An 18,330-nucleotide genomic window follows, 5' to 3' on the forward strand; every position below is an offset into this window, starting at 1 on the left:
CTGTCGAAACCGGTCACAGTAATAAAAAGTATTGTTAGTGACTTTGGCCAACTTGAATATTCAAGAATAATATATGAATAAGTGTACTGGGCATGTCAAAGTTAACTTCATCAATACAACCTGACAAAGAGGAGGTAAATGTGACCTAGGAGATATACAGAGGCCAATCAGTATGATGAAAAGTCCAGGGGGATAACCTGGCCATCGGGAGGTGGGATGGTAACCAAAGAATGAACTGAGGTGGTCACTACTGCAGAGGTCTTCATGTGACAACCAGTGTAATGAATGAAGAATGCAAGGGGAAGTGAGCGAAAGATCTATGGCAGAGAAACTGCCATAAGCAGCACTGAAATGGGTACAGGAACCATCATTACGACGGCACAGGTCGTGGTCTACAAGATGAAATCTATGAGGAGACCCCTACTATACAAAAAAGGATTGCCCCAGAATGGGTGATGAGCAATAAAATCCCCAAAAAGGAGGGATGGAGAGGATAGTTGCTGAAGGAGGGAAGTGAGAACAGTGGGTGTACATGGCCTGTCAGGACGGAGATAGAGATAGCAAACCATGACCGCACAGTCCAAGTGGACAAACCGTTTCCAATCTGGTACAAAGGGGGATCCATATACTAAAAACTTCATATGGAGCAATGTGCAGATACCACTGTAAGACCTCAAAGGGCCAAACAGGTTACAAATGAAAACACATAACCCACGACGGGTCGGCGATAGAGTATCAGTAAAATGAGACTCCCGGAGAATGACACATGCTGTGGATTAAAAGGAAATAAGGAACAACAACTCTGAAAATGTGACAATAGTATCCGTTATAATTTTATTGAATAAGCATGGGACGGGGATACAAATGGGATGTGAATGGGCTGAAACTGGTCATGCCGCTGAGTCATCATCCATCACAACAAGGACAGCATGACATCTATAAACAAGATGTCAGACTCAGGATGCAATAGGGGAGTCAGCACCTCCGGGGCCACCAGAGGACTTACGTTCTTTCTTCTTCTTCTCTTTCATAGGTAGAGGAGGACACTGGCTGGAGAGAGAGCAGGCTTCAGCAAGATCTGGAATTGAGAGAAAGCAGGCGACCTTGGGGCGTATGTACTGTGGGTCCTGCGACCAACTTTGGCAACAGGCCTCCGCCTCCATACTGGGAGACGCCGCGGGGAGGTGTCCAACGAAGGGGGCCGTCACCGGCAGGTGCCGAAGACGGGGACACTTCTCTGGTTAGGTAGGGGGAGGAAAACCCGGAGGGGAGGGCATGGGAGCTGCAGGGGAGGGGGAGAGGAGAAGGGGGCAAGACTGGGGTAAGAGGACAGAGGAGGGAGAAAGGCAAAATTTCTGATGAGCCTCCCATATTTTTGTTCTTTCTTATAAACTGGGCAATCCGGCACGTGTGGTGACTGGTGGTCATATTGATCAACACACACAGGTGGCAGAAGACAGAGGCTCCCCCCATGGAGCGGGTGTCCACATTCACAACATAGAGATTCCGCTGTACAATGGGAAGACATTTGCCCAAAACACAAACACTGAAAACACTTCATTGGTGGCGGGATGTATGGCTTCATGTTGCATGGATAACATGTAACCTTCTCTGGGGAGGTACCTTCCTCAAATGCCAGAATTAAGGTGCCGATATCAATGTGATTGTCCTAATGGCCTTTCTGAACGTGCTGAATAAAATGAACGCACTGCCATTTCAGAATGGCCGGAGTTCTTCATCAGTTTGAAAGATAAAGTTCCTTTGAAAAATGACTTCCTGAGCAATATTAAAAGACAGATGAGGAATAATGGACACCGGGATGTCGTCAACATGGTCACAGGCGTGAAGAACCACAGACTACGGGGCAGAAGTAGTTTTGACCAACAGCAAACCCAACAGTATCTTCCTCAGAGAGTCCTCTTTGACAAACTTGTCGTCAATAATTTCCACAAAAATAATGGCATTGTGGTGGTAGTGCAGACCAGGTAGTGGGGAAAGAGCTTCACCCAAAGCTGGCAAATCTAGTCTGCCTCCCACAGTGTAGTCAGGAAAGTGAAGGCCACAGGATTGTAAGAAGCAGCATTAAAAGATCCATAGCCAACTGAAGAGACGGCCTTAGAGGGATGGCCAGCTTGAAGCTTTATGCATTTCATATGCAAAGTGTCTGCTCTGACACCACCCACTCTGATCAGGGGCTCTCCCTGTGCCACCCAGCCACACCCAAGGGGCACCTGGCATGGCAGCTGTTGCCTGAACAACAAGCAACCACTCCTAGGCATACATGGGGAGGTACCAGTTCAGGTATCAGAAATGTGATCCCTGTGTTATTAAGGAGGGGGATGTCAAACCCCAAAGGGGGTGGGGTAAAAAAAATGGAAGGAGTACCAGAAACCAGGATAGCTGGGTCGACGTAAGCAGAAGGAGCGAGAGGGGGGGGGGGGGGGGGAGGTAATGCAGCCTTGGAAGGAAGGAAGGACCATAATAGCTTTGGGCTCCATGTATGCCATGCACAAACATATGCACGAGCCCCCTGTGTGATCAAAAGCAACCTTGATTTACATTTCTCAATAACAGACCTTAATATGCCCTGAAGGTGCATTTGAAGGAGCTGGTAGAGTAATGCACACACAAAAAAATTGTAACTGACTCAGTTTATTGCACTCCAAGTTCTGATGAGCTAGTATTTATAGAAAAAATTAGTAGTTCAATACCGCACTTCTCCAAATATAAACAGCATAAAATTATAATTTCAGGATATATTAACACAGATACAAGGGCAAAGAGAGAAAAAAAAAAGTGATTCATATGGTTATTTCTCTGAAGTCATTCAACTACTACTATCTCAATGAAAAGCCCACTAGACTAAATCCATGTCTTGACAATGTAATTAGTAATGTATCCAGAAATTCTCTTGAATGTCAAGTTACAAAATTATAAATATCAGATTGTGCAGGGCTATAGTTTAAAATAGAAAATTCAACCCTCATTACAACAGAAAGACAAGAGATTTATAGAATTCTAGGTGAATCTAAAATAAACAATTTGATAAGTCATTTAAAGGAAAAAGATCAGTCTCATATCGTACAAGCAGTATCATACCAACGAGTGGTATGCTCCACTACTTAAGTTGATCTAACCATTCTGAAAGATAAGTCTCATGAAAGTGATAGGGTCAAGAAAAAGTACACAAATATGAGAAAACTCCACAGATCCCACACCAAAATTGCCAAGTACAATGCAAATACAAATTTTAAATTTCAAAAATAAATGTACATCAGCCTGGAGTGTTATTAAAAGGGGAATTAATAAAGAAAACTTCATCCCCACTGAATTTAACAAGTTTATACTTTTACAGGGGGATTCCGTGACGGATGATGGAAAAGGGTAAATATGCCAGTCCAAGGTTAATGAGTCAAATGTTATTAAGCCAAAATTGTTCTGATAACTCTTGACAGTGGACCTCTTCTATTCCACACTCTTTGCTTTCCATATTTTGGAAGGAGGTAGTATGGACCAAAACAAGAAAAAATTGCTGGTAAACATGGGCTCCAAAATGCGTACCTCAAGAGCTACGAAAACTTGTTCAGCAGAAGAGATGTGTCTCTCAGTAGCATATATGAACAAGTGCCCATAGCTCTTGAGGGATGCACTTTAGATCATCCCTGGAAGTTTGTAGCATCATCACGAAATCACAATGTATACAGTACAATAAGTTTGCTCTTTCACACTAGTTCATTGGCTGTTTCTTTATTTTAAATGATGCTTCCTATAATTAGTCCATTGAACTTTTCTTGCCTCTTCACAAGAGCACGATTATACTGCATCATCACTTACAAACTACACAGCAAAACAAAATTAAAGGCTACATTTTTGAAACCCTGTAATTGTCTCCCATTCAGACGCATAACTTTAAAATTTGGCTCAAAGGTGCCTAAAACCTTCCCCTGTAATGGTGCAAGAGAAGGGGCCCCAATGCTCCCAACAGCAAGGTATCGACATGTGTCAAAATGAAGACCTCATCTCAGAAGTTCATGTGAGCTGTAAAGTGGATTAATGATATCACATTGGCACCAGCTTTCACCAAAATTCTTCCAAACACCACCACGGACGTGTCACATGACTGGTAGGTAGGTCATTACACTTGCTCTCACCCACATTTCACCCCTTCTTTTGATGCCTTTGCAATGGAGGTCACAAATGCGACACCTAGCGTTCAAATCACTGGGTTTTCTTATGGATGGCCAAGGACGACATTTAAGACACACTGCCACTAGGAATCAAAATGAAAAGGCCACAGGGGGTGTCACAAAGGACATCAGTGAACTCATCCCTTCCCTTGGAGCATTGAGTCCAGCACATTTTGCACTCAAAAATGACAGTTCACAGTTTGATGGGCAACAGGATGACATCCTGATGCCACCCCCTGCGCATTTCAGCCCTACTCTAAGGACGTCATGGGACTGCAACCCCACTGAACATGATCTGACCACTTTAGTGCAAAGATAATTTCTCCTCTGGTACAAAGGGTGGAGCCACTAGGGACTGTTCAAAACCATTCTATGAAATCTGAACGTGATCCAAAGCAGCAAAGGATACCTCTGCTTCTCCACCCCTGTTTCATCCCCTCCTGTGGCTTGATCACGGGGAGTGGGGTTGCAACATTAACATGTGCATGAAGAAAATGGCATGACTCCCAGTTCAGCAACACTCTCAGTGTTGAATGTGTTACAAATGTATCTGTCAGCTGTCAGAAATTTCAACACACATTCAGCCCCACTGCTAGTCTACCACCTGAAGTCAGGCAAACCTCACCTAAGGCGTGCTGAAGAGGTTGCCTACTCTCAGTGTCAGAGCAGCTGCAAGGCTGAATGTGTGTCAAAGTTGGCGACATCTACATTTGAAACCTGCTCACTCCCCCCTCTGAGGAGGTGGCATTACCACAGACGGTGACGCATCAGCAGCCTTCAGAAATAAGTGTGTCTGTGCTACTTCATTATCCACAAAATTTGCAACATAACTAACATCATCAATAGCTCCATGTGCATCCTTTGCAATATCTACAATACAATAGTTGTCTGCAGTTCTACTTTGCAAGACACAAAAATCAGTGGAATGTGTACTTTCCTGCACGTCTAGTCCAGTCTCCATGGGCTCTAAACAAAAACCATTATCACCCAATGAAATAGATACTACTGCACCTATAAGTGGCGTTCAAAAAGAAACAAGCCGGAGGCATAATTATAGAAACCAGTACCTGTATGTTAGAATTATTGACCCTGGCTGTTGAGACACTTGTCCCACTGTGACACAAGGCAGTGAATGTCTGTCTCATAAAATTCCCGGGGCAAAAATGGCATAATCACCGGGAGAGAGGTCCGAACTGTATGGAGGGTGGCCGAGAACCTCCCATTTGAATTTCTGCAGGAGTGTCGGAACTGTGTTGGCCGTATGAGGCTTTGCATTGTCGTGGAGCAGAATGACCCCACGCCTGGTGGTTTTTATATGATAGCTTGGCGAAGGATTGTCAAGGTTTGCGAGTAACGCTGGGCATTCACTGTTGTTCCATACTGCAGGAAGTAAATCAGAAGGGGGCCATCTTGGTCCCCTTAAAAAGGTTCTGAGGGACAAACGATTCACCTCGGACGATGGCGTCCAGCTATACGTGTGGAACTAGCTAACATCGCAGCCCCAGGAATTTTATGAGACAGCCATTCACCACCTCATGTCATAGTGGGGCAAGTGTCTCAACATCCAGGGTCAATAATTCTAACATACAGGTACTGGTTTCTATAATTATGCCTCCGGCTTGTTTCTTTTTGAACGCCCCTTATACAGTAGTATCACCCCTGTTGCTGCCCTCACACCCATTTTGCCTGCGCTACAGCTATGCAGATTAACTGACAATTCTACATTCCTGTCCTTAACTTCAACACTAGTATTTTGCATATCAATTAAACACAAACTATCAATTTCTTTTCCCTTATTTTCTGCTTCCGCACAAGAAACTCCTGTTTCTTAATCTCTCATGCTCCCTCAAAATCCTAATATTCTTTACTGCTGGAGAAATATACCCAGTGTCTTCATCCTACCAAGTGTCAGATTCCTGTCACATTTTCTACTCTTCTTCTGGAGTAAATGGACTATGCCAACATTATAGCCTCCTCTTTTCAAATTTTACTTTATCTGCTATATCTTCACAGTCCACTTCTGCAACCTTTATTTGCTTTGACATATTAGCACTGCTTACTTGCAACTAGGTCGCTTAATCTGCTAAAATTTGCAACATTTCATCCAAGGTAACCATCTGAGGTATTGAAAAAGACATGGCTAACCATCTACCAATTACACAAACCTACCTTGGACAGCAAGGTCACCACATCTCTCCCCAATTGAGAATGTTTGGAGCATTATGGGCAGCGCCTTCGGGGCCAACTGGACAGAATTTGGCACAATACCCCTCAGGTGGACATCCAACAACTCTATCAATCAATGCCAAGGCAAATAACTGCTGATGTAAGGACCAACACATTACTGACTTGCAGAATTTGTGAAGCTCTTTCTTTTGAATAAATCATCCACTTTTTCTGAAACTGCAATCATTTGTTTTTCTATGCATGTACATAAATTATGTTGGCTTCTGCCCCATTCAGATAATTCCTTCGTGGTATATTATTTTCTACCTTCGACTGTATAAACAATTTCACTGGTTTCCCTACTGGTCGCTCTTGTAATCCTACTGGACATATTGATGGATCAATCTATATAATACGCATACGTAAAACAAGGTAACTTGGTGTGGTGTGAAGTGATACATCCACTAGAGCCAGATCACAATGGCGAAAGGCATAAGATTTAAAGGCTACCACAGACCATTTTGGTGTCAATTGTCCCATCCTGCTAATGTAACATGTTCTCCAGTGGACTTACTTACATAGACCTTGCGATACTTGACTATCATCTGGACACTGATTTTGACTCTGTTATTCCCTGCCATCAGTGTTTGGCTTGCACATGGACATGTCTATTTCCCTAATGTGGTGCTTTCTCTGTTCTCCATTTGACTGCACATTGAGCAAACTGATTGTGTTCGTGTTCTTATGTTCCCTTAATGAGTGGTTCATATTGAAGTGCTTTAAGCTTTCCACAGTTCCTACCACATAACCATTATACTCCTTATTTGTTCTATGTGTACTAGAGTCCTGCATGACCGAGTAAGCAAGCACAAAAAACGAGATGGGGCGAGCACACCCTAACTGGATAGGCTACCCACACTAGTTCTAGTGACCGAGCATAGAAGCCATGACTGAATACACAGCACCTAACTTCAAACACATTACACATGTCATTATCCGTGTGGGGATGCAGCCAGTACCGGCTTCTCATTTGTGGCGTGTGTCTCTCTCTGTAATCACGCAGCGCGAGGAGGCAAGTGCAGTAAGACATAAGATTGAAACCAATGTTTACACACTGGAGAAACGGGAAGGTCTAAAAAGCCAAGTATGGAGTACATTTCTGTTGGTTGTAGACGCAAACAGTGAGTCTATTGGGTACATATCGTGCATAAACTGCTCCACATTATTGTGTTTCCAGTCGGGAACCACTCATTTAAAGAAACACAGTTGCAAAAAACCTCACAAAGATACAGCTCCTTCAGGGATACCGGCAGTAATAAAAAATAGTATTACAACAAAGTGTGTTGCAACGTGTGTTAAAGATATGAGACCTTTTAATGCTGTTTCCGGTGAAGGTTTAAGAGAACTAGGCCAAGAATTAATACATCTAGGTGCGCATTATGGAGGAGTTAACATAGCAGATGTCGCACCACATCACTCTACTATATGCAGACATGTCAAAGAACAAGCTGATGCAATACGAAACAGCATAATGCCTTCTGTTATTGCGGAAGTTATTAATAAAACATGTGCTGCGACAGTTGATATGTGGACTGATTCGCATAATTAGGTGCTCTATTTGACGCTTACAACACACAACATTAACACAGATTGGTCTCTTGTGAACAATGTTTTATTTACAACAAAATTCCCAGCCGTTAAGAAGATGGGACTAAATTATTATGAAAGAAATTGAAGAGAGGATGGCTGATTGGGACACTTCGCCGGACATGTTGCACAGTTTTGTTTTTGTCTCCGACCAGGGTGCCAATGCTTATAAAGGCTTTGGAAAATCACGAAAGGATTTCTTCTGCTGCTCATTGTATAAACACAGCACTTGGCCATACTTTTGATGAAGGTAACTTCTTGTTAAATCATGCCCGAACATGGCATCAACAATAAATACTGAAAAATGCATTGTAAGGTACATTAAGAAAAGTGGCCTCTGCTCGTCTTTGAAATCATCATTGAAACACGAGGTCTGCACATGCTGGAACAGCTTGTACACTATGCTGGAATCCTTACACATTTATTATAACGAAGTTGCTGCTTTGCTGACGAAAAAGAACTCCCCTTACAGATTGCAAGGATATGATAATGAGCTTGCAGGAAAAACTGGGCATTTTCTGAGACCATTTAATGAGGCCACAGATGAATTAGAAGGCGAAATAGAACCGACAATCCAGTTAGTTCTTCTTTGGTTTCACAAACTACAACAAATTTGCCGTGTCAATGACACTGACTGTCAGGTGGGTAATTACTGCAGTTAAAAGCACTGTTTCATTATGATATGCGATAGATTTATAATTAACTAGCGTAACTGATGTGTACTAAATAATATGTATTTTTTAACAGAATGTACAAAGGATTAAAAATCGAGCCTTGACTTTCATTTGTCACTTCCAGACATAAAATTGCTACGTTTCTTTGGCCGTCTTTCTGTGATCTTAATATGCTTGAAATAAATGAAAAGCAGGAAATTCTTAGCAATGTGCGACAAATGTGTGCTACTTATGTAGGTACAACAAGCGACCACTAACATAATCGTTTTTGCATAGTTAGTGGATAGTGTATTATAGAGAAACGAGAATGTTAAAATTCTTATAATATATCATTAACGTAAAACACTTCATGTTTACGCGAACGTTTTGATGATTTCCACATCAGTTCTGTATTACTTGTCTCTTTTGTTTATTATCACAGATCCTTCAAGTACTGTGTCATCAGCACCCAGAAAGAGAGATCGTTTCAAGGAATGGAGGAACAACAGATCATCCACAGCAGATGAAGTAGGTCTCTTCATTTTAATGCACCCTGGAGATGATGATGACAAGTGGTGGAAAAGACATGAAACAGATCTGCCAGGCCTGTCTGCAGTTGCAAGACGTATTTTATGTATCCCAGCAACAAGTGTACCTAGTGAAAGATGCTTTAGTAAAGCCGGCATGTCACTAACAAATCGCCGCAGCCAATTAAATCCGGAACACGTTATTGTTGATTAGCAGTGAATCACTAATTATAATTTTGTTTCTGTTGCAAACAAGTTAAAAGTATGACAAGTTATGTCTGCAAATGTTTGATGTTCTTTGTATGCTTTCTTTATGAAGATGATTGTCTTCTAGATTACAGGGACTGGACTTCTTTAATGTTTCCAATAAATGAAAGGAAAAATATATCTTCTGTTTGGAAATGAGACTCATCTTCTACCTGTGATTCTATTGAAATATAATTTTACTTTCCAAGTGCTTTATGAATTTAGCTGTGTCATGTACCCGTTCTTGGCAACGATACTTTTGTATTCAAAGAGCGAGCGAGAGAGAGAGAGAGAGAGAGAGAGAGAGAGAGAGAGAGAGAGAGAGAGAGAGACATCAGCGGTGACCGGTCATGCTCGGTTATCCGCCTGTCCGGAATCCGGACAACAGACATGGGGCAAGTACGTGACCGAGCTGACTCGTGTGGGGCCAGACATGAGCGGCTCGGTCCCCCCAGTCAACAGGCGAGCAATGACCAGTCAAACATTGAGTGTTGCAGCACTAATGGGTACTACATTCACTGTACACCATCATCTCTCAACCTCTGGACACCAAACCCTTTACCTCCTTATACTGCTTTAGGCCAATCAAATTTTAAGTTGCAATTATTTATATACTTTGATAGCTGAAATTAGAAAGGAATCCATGGAATTTTCCATAGGCATTTTCATGCTCTCATCCTCTACCAACCTGTTTATGGGCTGACTGAAGGAATCTTCCCTTCACTCAAGTCAAACCCTTAGTCTAGCTCAGATTCATTCATGAGCCACATCCATGCAAGGATAGTCTCTGCTCTTTCTTGCAGCAGTGCAACATACCCAGTCAACAAGCTACCTTCTTAGATGTTGATCTCCACCTTTCAGATGATTCCATAAAATCCTCCACCCACAGAGGCCAATCACCAATCACACCTCCATTTTAACATATGTCACCCTTTCCACAAAGAAAAGCCTTCCTCTATAGCATTTTCACTCACGAGGCAACATCTGCAGTGTGAAATAGAAGCCCTACAGATATGTCAACAACCTTGCCAGAGCCAATAAACATAAATAACAACATGTCCAAGTAGTCAAGAAACACATTTTCTGCATGATTTCTCAACTTGAGATGATCAAACTCATTCCGAATGTGAACAAATCTATAACCAGCACTCTCCTTATCATCCAGTATTACCAATAAATTGAACAATTGAATCACATCACATAATTTGTCAGGGTTTTAACAACTGATTGTGGCCTTGAATATAGGTTCTGTTACTCAAAATCATACCCCCATTATCCAGAGTAGTATCCCATCATCTTCATACCTACAAAGAGTTGTTGTCCATCTCTATGCAACCGCTGGTCCCAATTCTAAAACCCTACAGAGGAAGGGAAAGAAGGGGACAGAGAAGGAGATGAGGAAACAGGGATGGATGGATGGATGGAGGGAGGTAGGGGAGGGAGGGAGGGAAGGAGGGAGGGAGAAGAGTAGAAACAGGGATGGAGGGAGAAAACCGGAGGATTACGGGTTTGGTATCCCATCGGCATTCAGATCATTTGTGATGGAACATAAGCTCAGACTATTCCAAGGATGGGGAAGGAATTCGGCCATGCTCTTTTCCAAGGAAACATCTTGGCATTTTCCTGTAGTGATTTAAGAAAACTATAGAAAACACAAATCTGGATGGCCAGACGAGAGCAGGTGCGGTATGGTAACTACTGCGCCATCTTGCCGCAGAGAGGAGGAAGCTTAATCTGGAAAACAGAGTGGCAGCTGAAAAGTTGGTGAAATTTTATGGCTCTTACAGGTGGGTATGAACTGCCCATAAATCAGTTGAAGATGAGTGGTTAAATATCATTATTTTTGTTTAGAAAGTTACTAAATGTAGGGTCTATTCACTTAACCAATCTAGATTTACCAACTTGGCTAGTAAATTAATTTCATAACATTCCTCTGTCAGTTGGATTATGATAAAAATTTGGTACTAGCATGATCTATCCTTATAGAATGTCGTTCATGTGGTGTCACTGGTTCAGGGCAAAATTTTTCATTATCCACTACTTTAAGATAATATTATCTGTAAGACACTATGACAAGTTTGGTTCCATTCCAAATCAAGGGAACTGTATAAATGAGAAAGCATCTAACTTTCTGGGTAAAAACAATGTAAATGATTCCTAAGGAAATTTCCATAATTTGTTACACGTTGCTATTTCACCTAGCTGGTAACTCAGAAATTATTAGTAATTTCGAGGTGACATGTATTTTTGTTAATATAAAGAAGTGACATTAACACTTCACAGAATTAACAATAGTAATAAAATAGGCTGAACTCTTACCAACAGCAGCTGTTGTCATTCTGTCAAGTCCATGTCCAACATGATCAGCATGTGCTTTTGTCCTGTCTTCAAACATGTACTCCCGAGCTTCTGATAATCGTGGTAGGTACTGCAGATTTCGAAGCTCATTTATACCAGTTCTGAAACAAGTAATTTTTCCCTTCATTCACAATTATGGAAGCTTGAAGACAGAACCGAATTTAAGACACTGCATATGAAATTTAATTTGATCTACTCTATAACATGCATGGTGACTGTCAGTTAAGCATGATAAACTCGCATGAATGAATTTTTTTTTTATGTTAGTCACTACTTTTATTTTTTAACTATTTTGATCGACACTATGCATTTTGAGAATAGACCCTCATCATTAGATGCTTTACAGTAAGCTGGGATTTACATGAAAGCTGCTTCTCTCACTAGTTGCCACTTTTTCCCATGAAATATCATACTGAAGCCAAAACTGTTTCCATATAAAAGCTAAATAAGGATTACTGCTTACTAACAAGAAGATATAAGGGAAGAAAACAAAAATTAGTTTATAGCCTTACACATTTTTAAGACATGGATGTGGCATATACAAACACACACACACACACACACACACACACACACACATATCTAATACTTTACCCTCTTTAGGGAAGTGTGTGGGGGAGTTTGCAGCCTTATGGCTTTTACTCCACTGTGTATCTACATCTACACCCATACTCCGCAAGCCACCTGACGGTGTGTGGCGGAGGGTACCTTGAGTACCTCCATCAGTTCTCCCTTCTATTCCAGTCTCGTATTGTTCATGGAAAGAAAGATTGTCAGTATGCCTCTGTGTGGGCTCTAATCTCTCTGATTTTATCCTCACGGTCTCTTCGCGAGATGCACATAGGAGTGAGCAATATACTGCTTGACTCCTTGGTGAAGGTATGTTCCCGAAACTTCAACAAAAGCCTGTACCGAGCTACTGAGCATCTCTCTTGCAGAGTCTTCCACTGGAGTTTATCTATCATCTCTGTAACACTTTCATGATTACTAAATGATCCTGTAACGAAGCGCGCTGCTCTCCGTTGGATCTTCTCTATCTCTTCTATCAAACCTATCTGGTACGGATCCCACACTGGTGACCAATATTCAACCAGTGGGCGAACAAGTGTATTGTAACCTACTTCCTTTGTTTTCGGACTTGATTTTCTTAGGATTCTTCCAATGAATCTCACTCTGGCATCTGCTTTACCGACGAGTAATTTTATATGGTCATTCCATTTTAAATCACACCTAATGCCTACTCCCAAATGATTTATGGAATTAATTGCTTCCAGTTGCTGACCTGCTATATTGTAGCTAAATGATAAAGGATCTTTCTTTCTACGCATTCGCAGCACATTACACTTGTCTACAATGAGATTCAATTGCCATTCCCTGCACCATGCGTCAATTCATTGCAGATCCTCCTGCATTTCAGTACAATTTTCCATTGTTACAACCTCTCGATATACTACAGCATCACCTACAAAAAGACTCAGTGGACTTCTGATGTTATCCACAAGGTCATTTATATATATATTGTGAATAGCAGCGGTCCTACGACACTCCCCTGTGGCACACCTGAAATCACTCTTACTTCGGAAGACTGCTCTCCATTGAGAATGACATGCTGCGTTCTGTTATCTATGAATTCTTCAATCCAATCACACAATTAGTCTGATAGTCCATATTCTCTTACTTTGTTCATTAAACGACTGTGGGGAACTGTATCAAATGCCTTGCGGAAGTCAAGAAACATGGCATCTACCTGGAAACCCGTGTCTATGGCCCTCTGAGTCTCGTGGACAAATAGCGCGAGCTGGGTTTCACACAACTGTCTTTTTCTAAACCCATGCTGATTTCTACAGAGTAGATTTCTAGTCTCCAGAAAAGTCATTATACTCCAACATAATACGTGTTTCAAAACTCTACAACTGATTGGCATTAGAGATATAGGTCTATAGTTCTGCACATCTGTTCGACGTCCCTTCTTGAAAATGGGGATGACCTGTGCCCTTTTCCTATCTTTTGGAATGATACGCTCTTCTAGAGACCTACGGCACACTGCTGCAAGAAGGGGGCACGTTCCTCCGCGTACTCTGTGTAAAATCAAACTAGTATCCCATCAGGTCCAGTGGCCTTTCCTCTTTTGAGCGATTTTAATTGTTTTTCTATCCCGATTTTGATGTCTACCATTTTGTCATCTGTGCGACAATCTAGAGAAGGAGCTACAGTGCAGTCTTCCTCTGTGAAACAGCTTTGGAAAAAGACATTTTGTATTTCGGCCTTTAGTCTGTCATCCTCTGCTTCAGTACCATTTTGGTCACAGAGTGTCTGGACATTTTGTTTCGATCCACCTATTACTTTGACATAAGACCAAAATTTCTTAGGATTTTCTGCAAAGTCAGTACATAGAACTTTACTTTCAAATTCGTTGAACGCCTCTTGCATAGCCCTCCACAGACTACATTTTGCTTCATGTAATTTTTGTTTGTCTGCAAGGCTTTGGCTATGTTTGTGTTTGCTGTGAAGTTCCTTCTGCTTCCGTAGCAGTTTTCTAACTCGGTTGTTGTACCATGGTGGCTCTTTCTTTTCCATCTCTTACGATCTTGCTTGGCACATACTCATCTAATGCATATTGTACGATGGTTTTGAACCTTGTACACTGATCCTCAATACTATCTGTACTTGAGATAAAACTTTTGTGTTGAGCCATCAAGTACTCTGAAATCTGCTTTTTGTCACTTTTGCTAAACAGAAAAATCTTCCTACCTTTTTTAATATTTCTATTTACGGCTGAAATCACCGATGCAGTAACCACTTTATGATCGCTGATTCCCTGTTCTGCGTTAACTGTTTCAAACACTTCGGATCTGTTTGCCACCAGAAGGTCTAATATGTTATCGCCATGAGTCGGTTCTCTATTTAACTGCTCAAGGTAGTTTTCAGACAATGCACTTAAAAAAAATTCACTAGATTCTTTGTCCCTGCCACCCGTTATAAACGTTTGAGTCTCCCAGTTTGTATCTGGTAAATTAAAATCTCCACCCAAAACTATAACATGGTCGGGAAATCTACTCGAAATATTTTCCAAATTTTCGTTCAGGTGTTCTGTCACAACAGCTGTTGAGCCAGAGGGCCTATAGAGACATCCAATTACCATGTTTGAGCCTGCTTTAACTGTGACCTTCACCCAAATTATTTCAAATTTCGGATCTCCATCAATTTCCTTTAATAATATTGCACTTTTTATCGCTGTAAACGTGTCTCCCCCTTCATTGCCCAGCCAGTGTATGGTTATTTCTGTATTCTTGGGTGTCTGCATGATGTGATGAATGTTCTGTGTGTCTGATACTTGCCTGAAGTTGGTGAGATGATTGGTATTTTGGGGGTGGGAGGAGGATTAGGAATTGAGTATAGGGACATTCTCTTCGACTTAGTCGTCAAAGATCGTCATTGGCCATTTGTGCTTATCGTGGGACATGTCATAATGACCTATGGAGCGGATGAGGTTATTTCCAGATCTGGAAGAGCTCTCGTAGAAAGCCCTTGCCAGACCTTGGAATCTTTCTTTGAGGAGTGGGATTTCGGCAGCGGCATGCAGGTCGTTGGTGGGGAATCCCATGAGTAGGTGCAGTGCCCTCCTGACAGTCTTGAGAGTCCAGATGGACCAGGTCAGGGTTCAAGATCTTTGCTTCGTGCAAGATCTGCACAGATAACTGTCATGAAGTGAGATGTTGTGAGGCGTTTTCCAGTAACCTTATTGTATAATATGCAGGAATTTACAATCGCCATTAGTATAACATGGAATGCCAACTTTCTCCACCACTTCACAAATGGCTCTGAGCACTATGCGACTTAACGTATGAGGTCATCAGTCGCCTACAACTTAGAACTAATTAAACCTAAGTAACCTAAGGACATAACACACATCCATGCCCGAGGCAGGATTCGAACCTGCGACCGTAGCTCCACCACTTCACAGTTTGATGTTCAAATGTGCCGTATGACAATCGTTGATCTGATAAGTCAACACCAAACTTGTTTTTATTGTAGTCCACTACACAGGCTGGCTTTGACTTCTCTCTTCCTCTCTGATCAGTGAAAGTAACCACCTCAGCAGTGTGCCTTGTACTTATCATATGAACATTTTTTTTGTCCTTCCAACACAGTGCTAACATATTTCCTTTACGCCTGAAAATAACTTCACCTCACTGAAGGTTCAGATCTTTTATAGCACGAGGCAATCCCTGCCGAGATTTTCTTGTTGTTCCCACAAGAGCAGTTTTTGCAGCTTCCAGTTCTGAAACAAGTATTGGACTTGTGTAGAACCTGTCCGTAAACAAAGTGTAGCCTTTTCCTGACAGATCTGAAAGCAATGTCTTTACCAGAGTCACTGTATCAGACCTTTCACCCGCGTAAACAGAGAAATTCCAAATGTAACCTGTGTCAGATTCGGATAACATGTACAGTTTCGTACCATATTTATTTGGTTTTTGTGGCATGTACTTTGAAATACACACGACCTTGAAATTTACACATGCCTTCGTCTATTGTAATTTTTTGAGATGGTGTATACGCACGCTGGAAATTAGCACACCCATTATCTAGGAGGGGTCTCACCTTGTGCAGTGGGTCATAGCCAGTTTCTCCTTTCCTCTTAGCTAAGGAATTATCACTAATGTGGAAGTTTCTCAAAATAGAAAGAAATCTTTCACGGCTCCATATGTTTGGACAGAAATTACACGACACAACAGGGTTCTTGGACCAGTGCTCTCATATACGTGGCCTCACACTTACACACATATGGACTACAACTGCCAGAAACTTCCTGATTTCCATAAGTGTAACTCCTTTCCACTTTCATAATGAGCAGGTGGGTGAAAGGGAATTTGTGCTTCATAATTTCCTGATGCATTGTTGAGCATACAGATTAGTTTGTTCCTTTATATGTTTCATCATACTGTCTGTCAGGAAATATGAGAAAAATTCTAGAGGTGCACTGTTCTGGTCTAAACTGACAACACTGCATATTCCAGATTGTCCTGAGAATAGATCGATATCTGGTGCACGATCAGTAGTCGTCCAGCCTTCCTAAGAATCGTTGTGGCGCGCAGGTCTCGGCTTCCCCCTCGCTGTCAGTCTCGCTCGTTCCTCAGGCAAAATATCGATGGTATTACTTGCTGCTGAAGTGCTTGGACACCTGCTCTCCTCTTCTGAATCTATCAGAAGCGTAGTATTTGCAAATAAAATCATAATTACATACTGGGAGTTTTTTCAGTGAAAATCTGAACAAAAATTATACATGTTTTGTTGTCAAAATTCTTTTCCTGAACTGCCAGAAACTTCTTCTTGAACATAGTCCACATCATTATCAGAGTCATCTACAATATCTTCCTCTGACAAATGAACGTCGCTTTCTTCTAAATCATGATATAACTCGCCGAGAAATTTCTTCATCCGTCAAGCCACGCTTCACCATGTTGACGCTACTGAGATCGCGCGGGAAAAAATCGCCGCTTACAAAACCCGACAAATAAAATGGGAAGTACACCCTTCTACAGCATGCTCGCACTATCTAGTGACCAATACTTGAACTACAGTCCATGCAGTGCCTCCCAGACAAGCGGGAGCTGTAAGAACACATAAAGGAAGGAAGGGGAAGAATGAGAACACGCGCCCGTGAAATTACGGGCACCGGACTTTCGGGCAGGCCACGCACGCCCGTGTTTTTACGGGCGTCAGCACCTAAGTGTTAATTATATTATCCTCTGTTGAAGCATTAAGACTGTGCTGTTACACTTGTTGGCACAGATGGCTTGCAACTTCTGCTTTCACAATCTGTGGGGGGAGTTGGAGAGTTATAACTTACGACGACATCAAGTAGTTCATCTTCACTGTCACTCTTCGTATCTCCATGATGTCTTCCTCAGTGCAACCATGAGACACGATGTCATTTTCTTTGTAAACAGATGATGAGAAAAACAATGTAATAAAAATCTTGATGAACACTAAGACATAAAGTGCAGATGAATGAGGAAAAACAGATTACAACAGACAAAGTTCCCAGGCACAATTTAGTGGCCATAAGATTAAAAAGTGACAGAGATATGGAGCAGAAATTCTGTTTTACACTGAAACTCATCAACAGCATGCAGGTACCTGAGTGTTGATGCACCTATACTCATCATCATTGGCGCTTAGGGGTTAGCAAGGTGTCCAGAATTAACTCTTCAACAGTTCTGAAGGAAATCTCAGACACTGTGCTCAAACTCTCCAACAGCACCTGGGGAGTGTTGGATTATTAACAATTAACTTATCAACAGCAGCCAAAGGGTTAGCATTCTGTGAACTCCTGACAGCACAAAAAGTGGTGGTGGCTGAAATTTGAATTTTCTGCCATGTTAGTGCCGGCACCAATAACATTATATAGTGTACAGTACTGCTCGTAAAAGTAAAGGACACTTGCAATTATGAGTATAACTGAGGGAGTTACACGTTCCTGACAATCATGCAGCCTTTACAAGCATACAATTAACTCTATTTCAGGTCATTCCTACAATTTCA

At 41.7% G+C, this 18,330-nt stretch overlaps 1 protein-coding gene across 1 annotated transcript in view; it reads right to left on the minus strand.

Annotated features, from left to right (window-relative positions):
- Positions 1–18,330, minus strand: part of LOC124722302 — a 422,581-nt gene that overhangs the window by 77,228 nt on the left and 327,023 nt on the right. Inside the window, exon 8 of the mRNA XM_047247484.1 lies at positions 11,746–11,885. Coding sequence (XP_047103440.1) covers positions 11,746–11,885 — 140 coding nt within the window. The remainder of the gene's footprint in view (positions 1–11,745; positions 11,886–18,330) is intronic.

Source organism: Schistocerca piceifrons, chromosome X (assembly GCF_021461385.2).
Source record: "Schistocerca piceifrons isolate TAMUIC-IGC-003096 chromosome X, iqSchPice1.1, whole genome shotgun sequence".
Taxonomy (NCBI): domain Eukaryota; kingdom Metazoa; phylum Arthropoda; class Insecta; order Orthoptera; family Acrididae; genus Schistocerca; species Schistocerca piceifrons.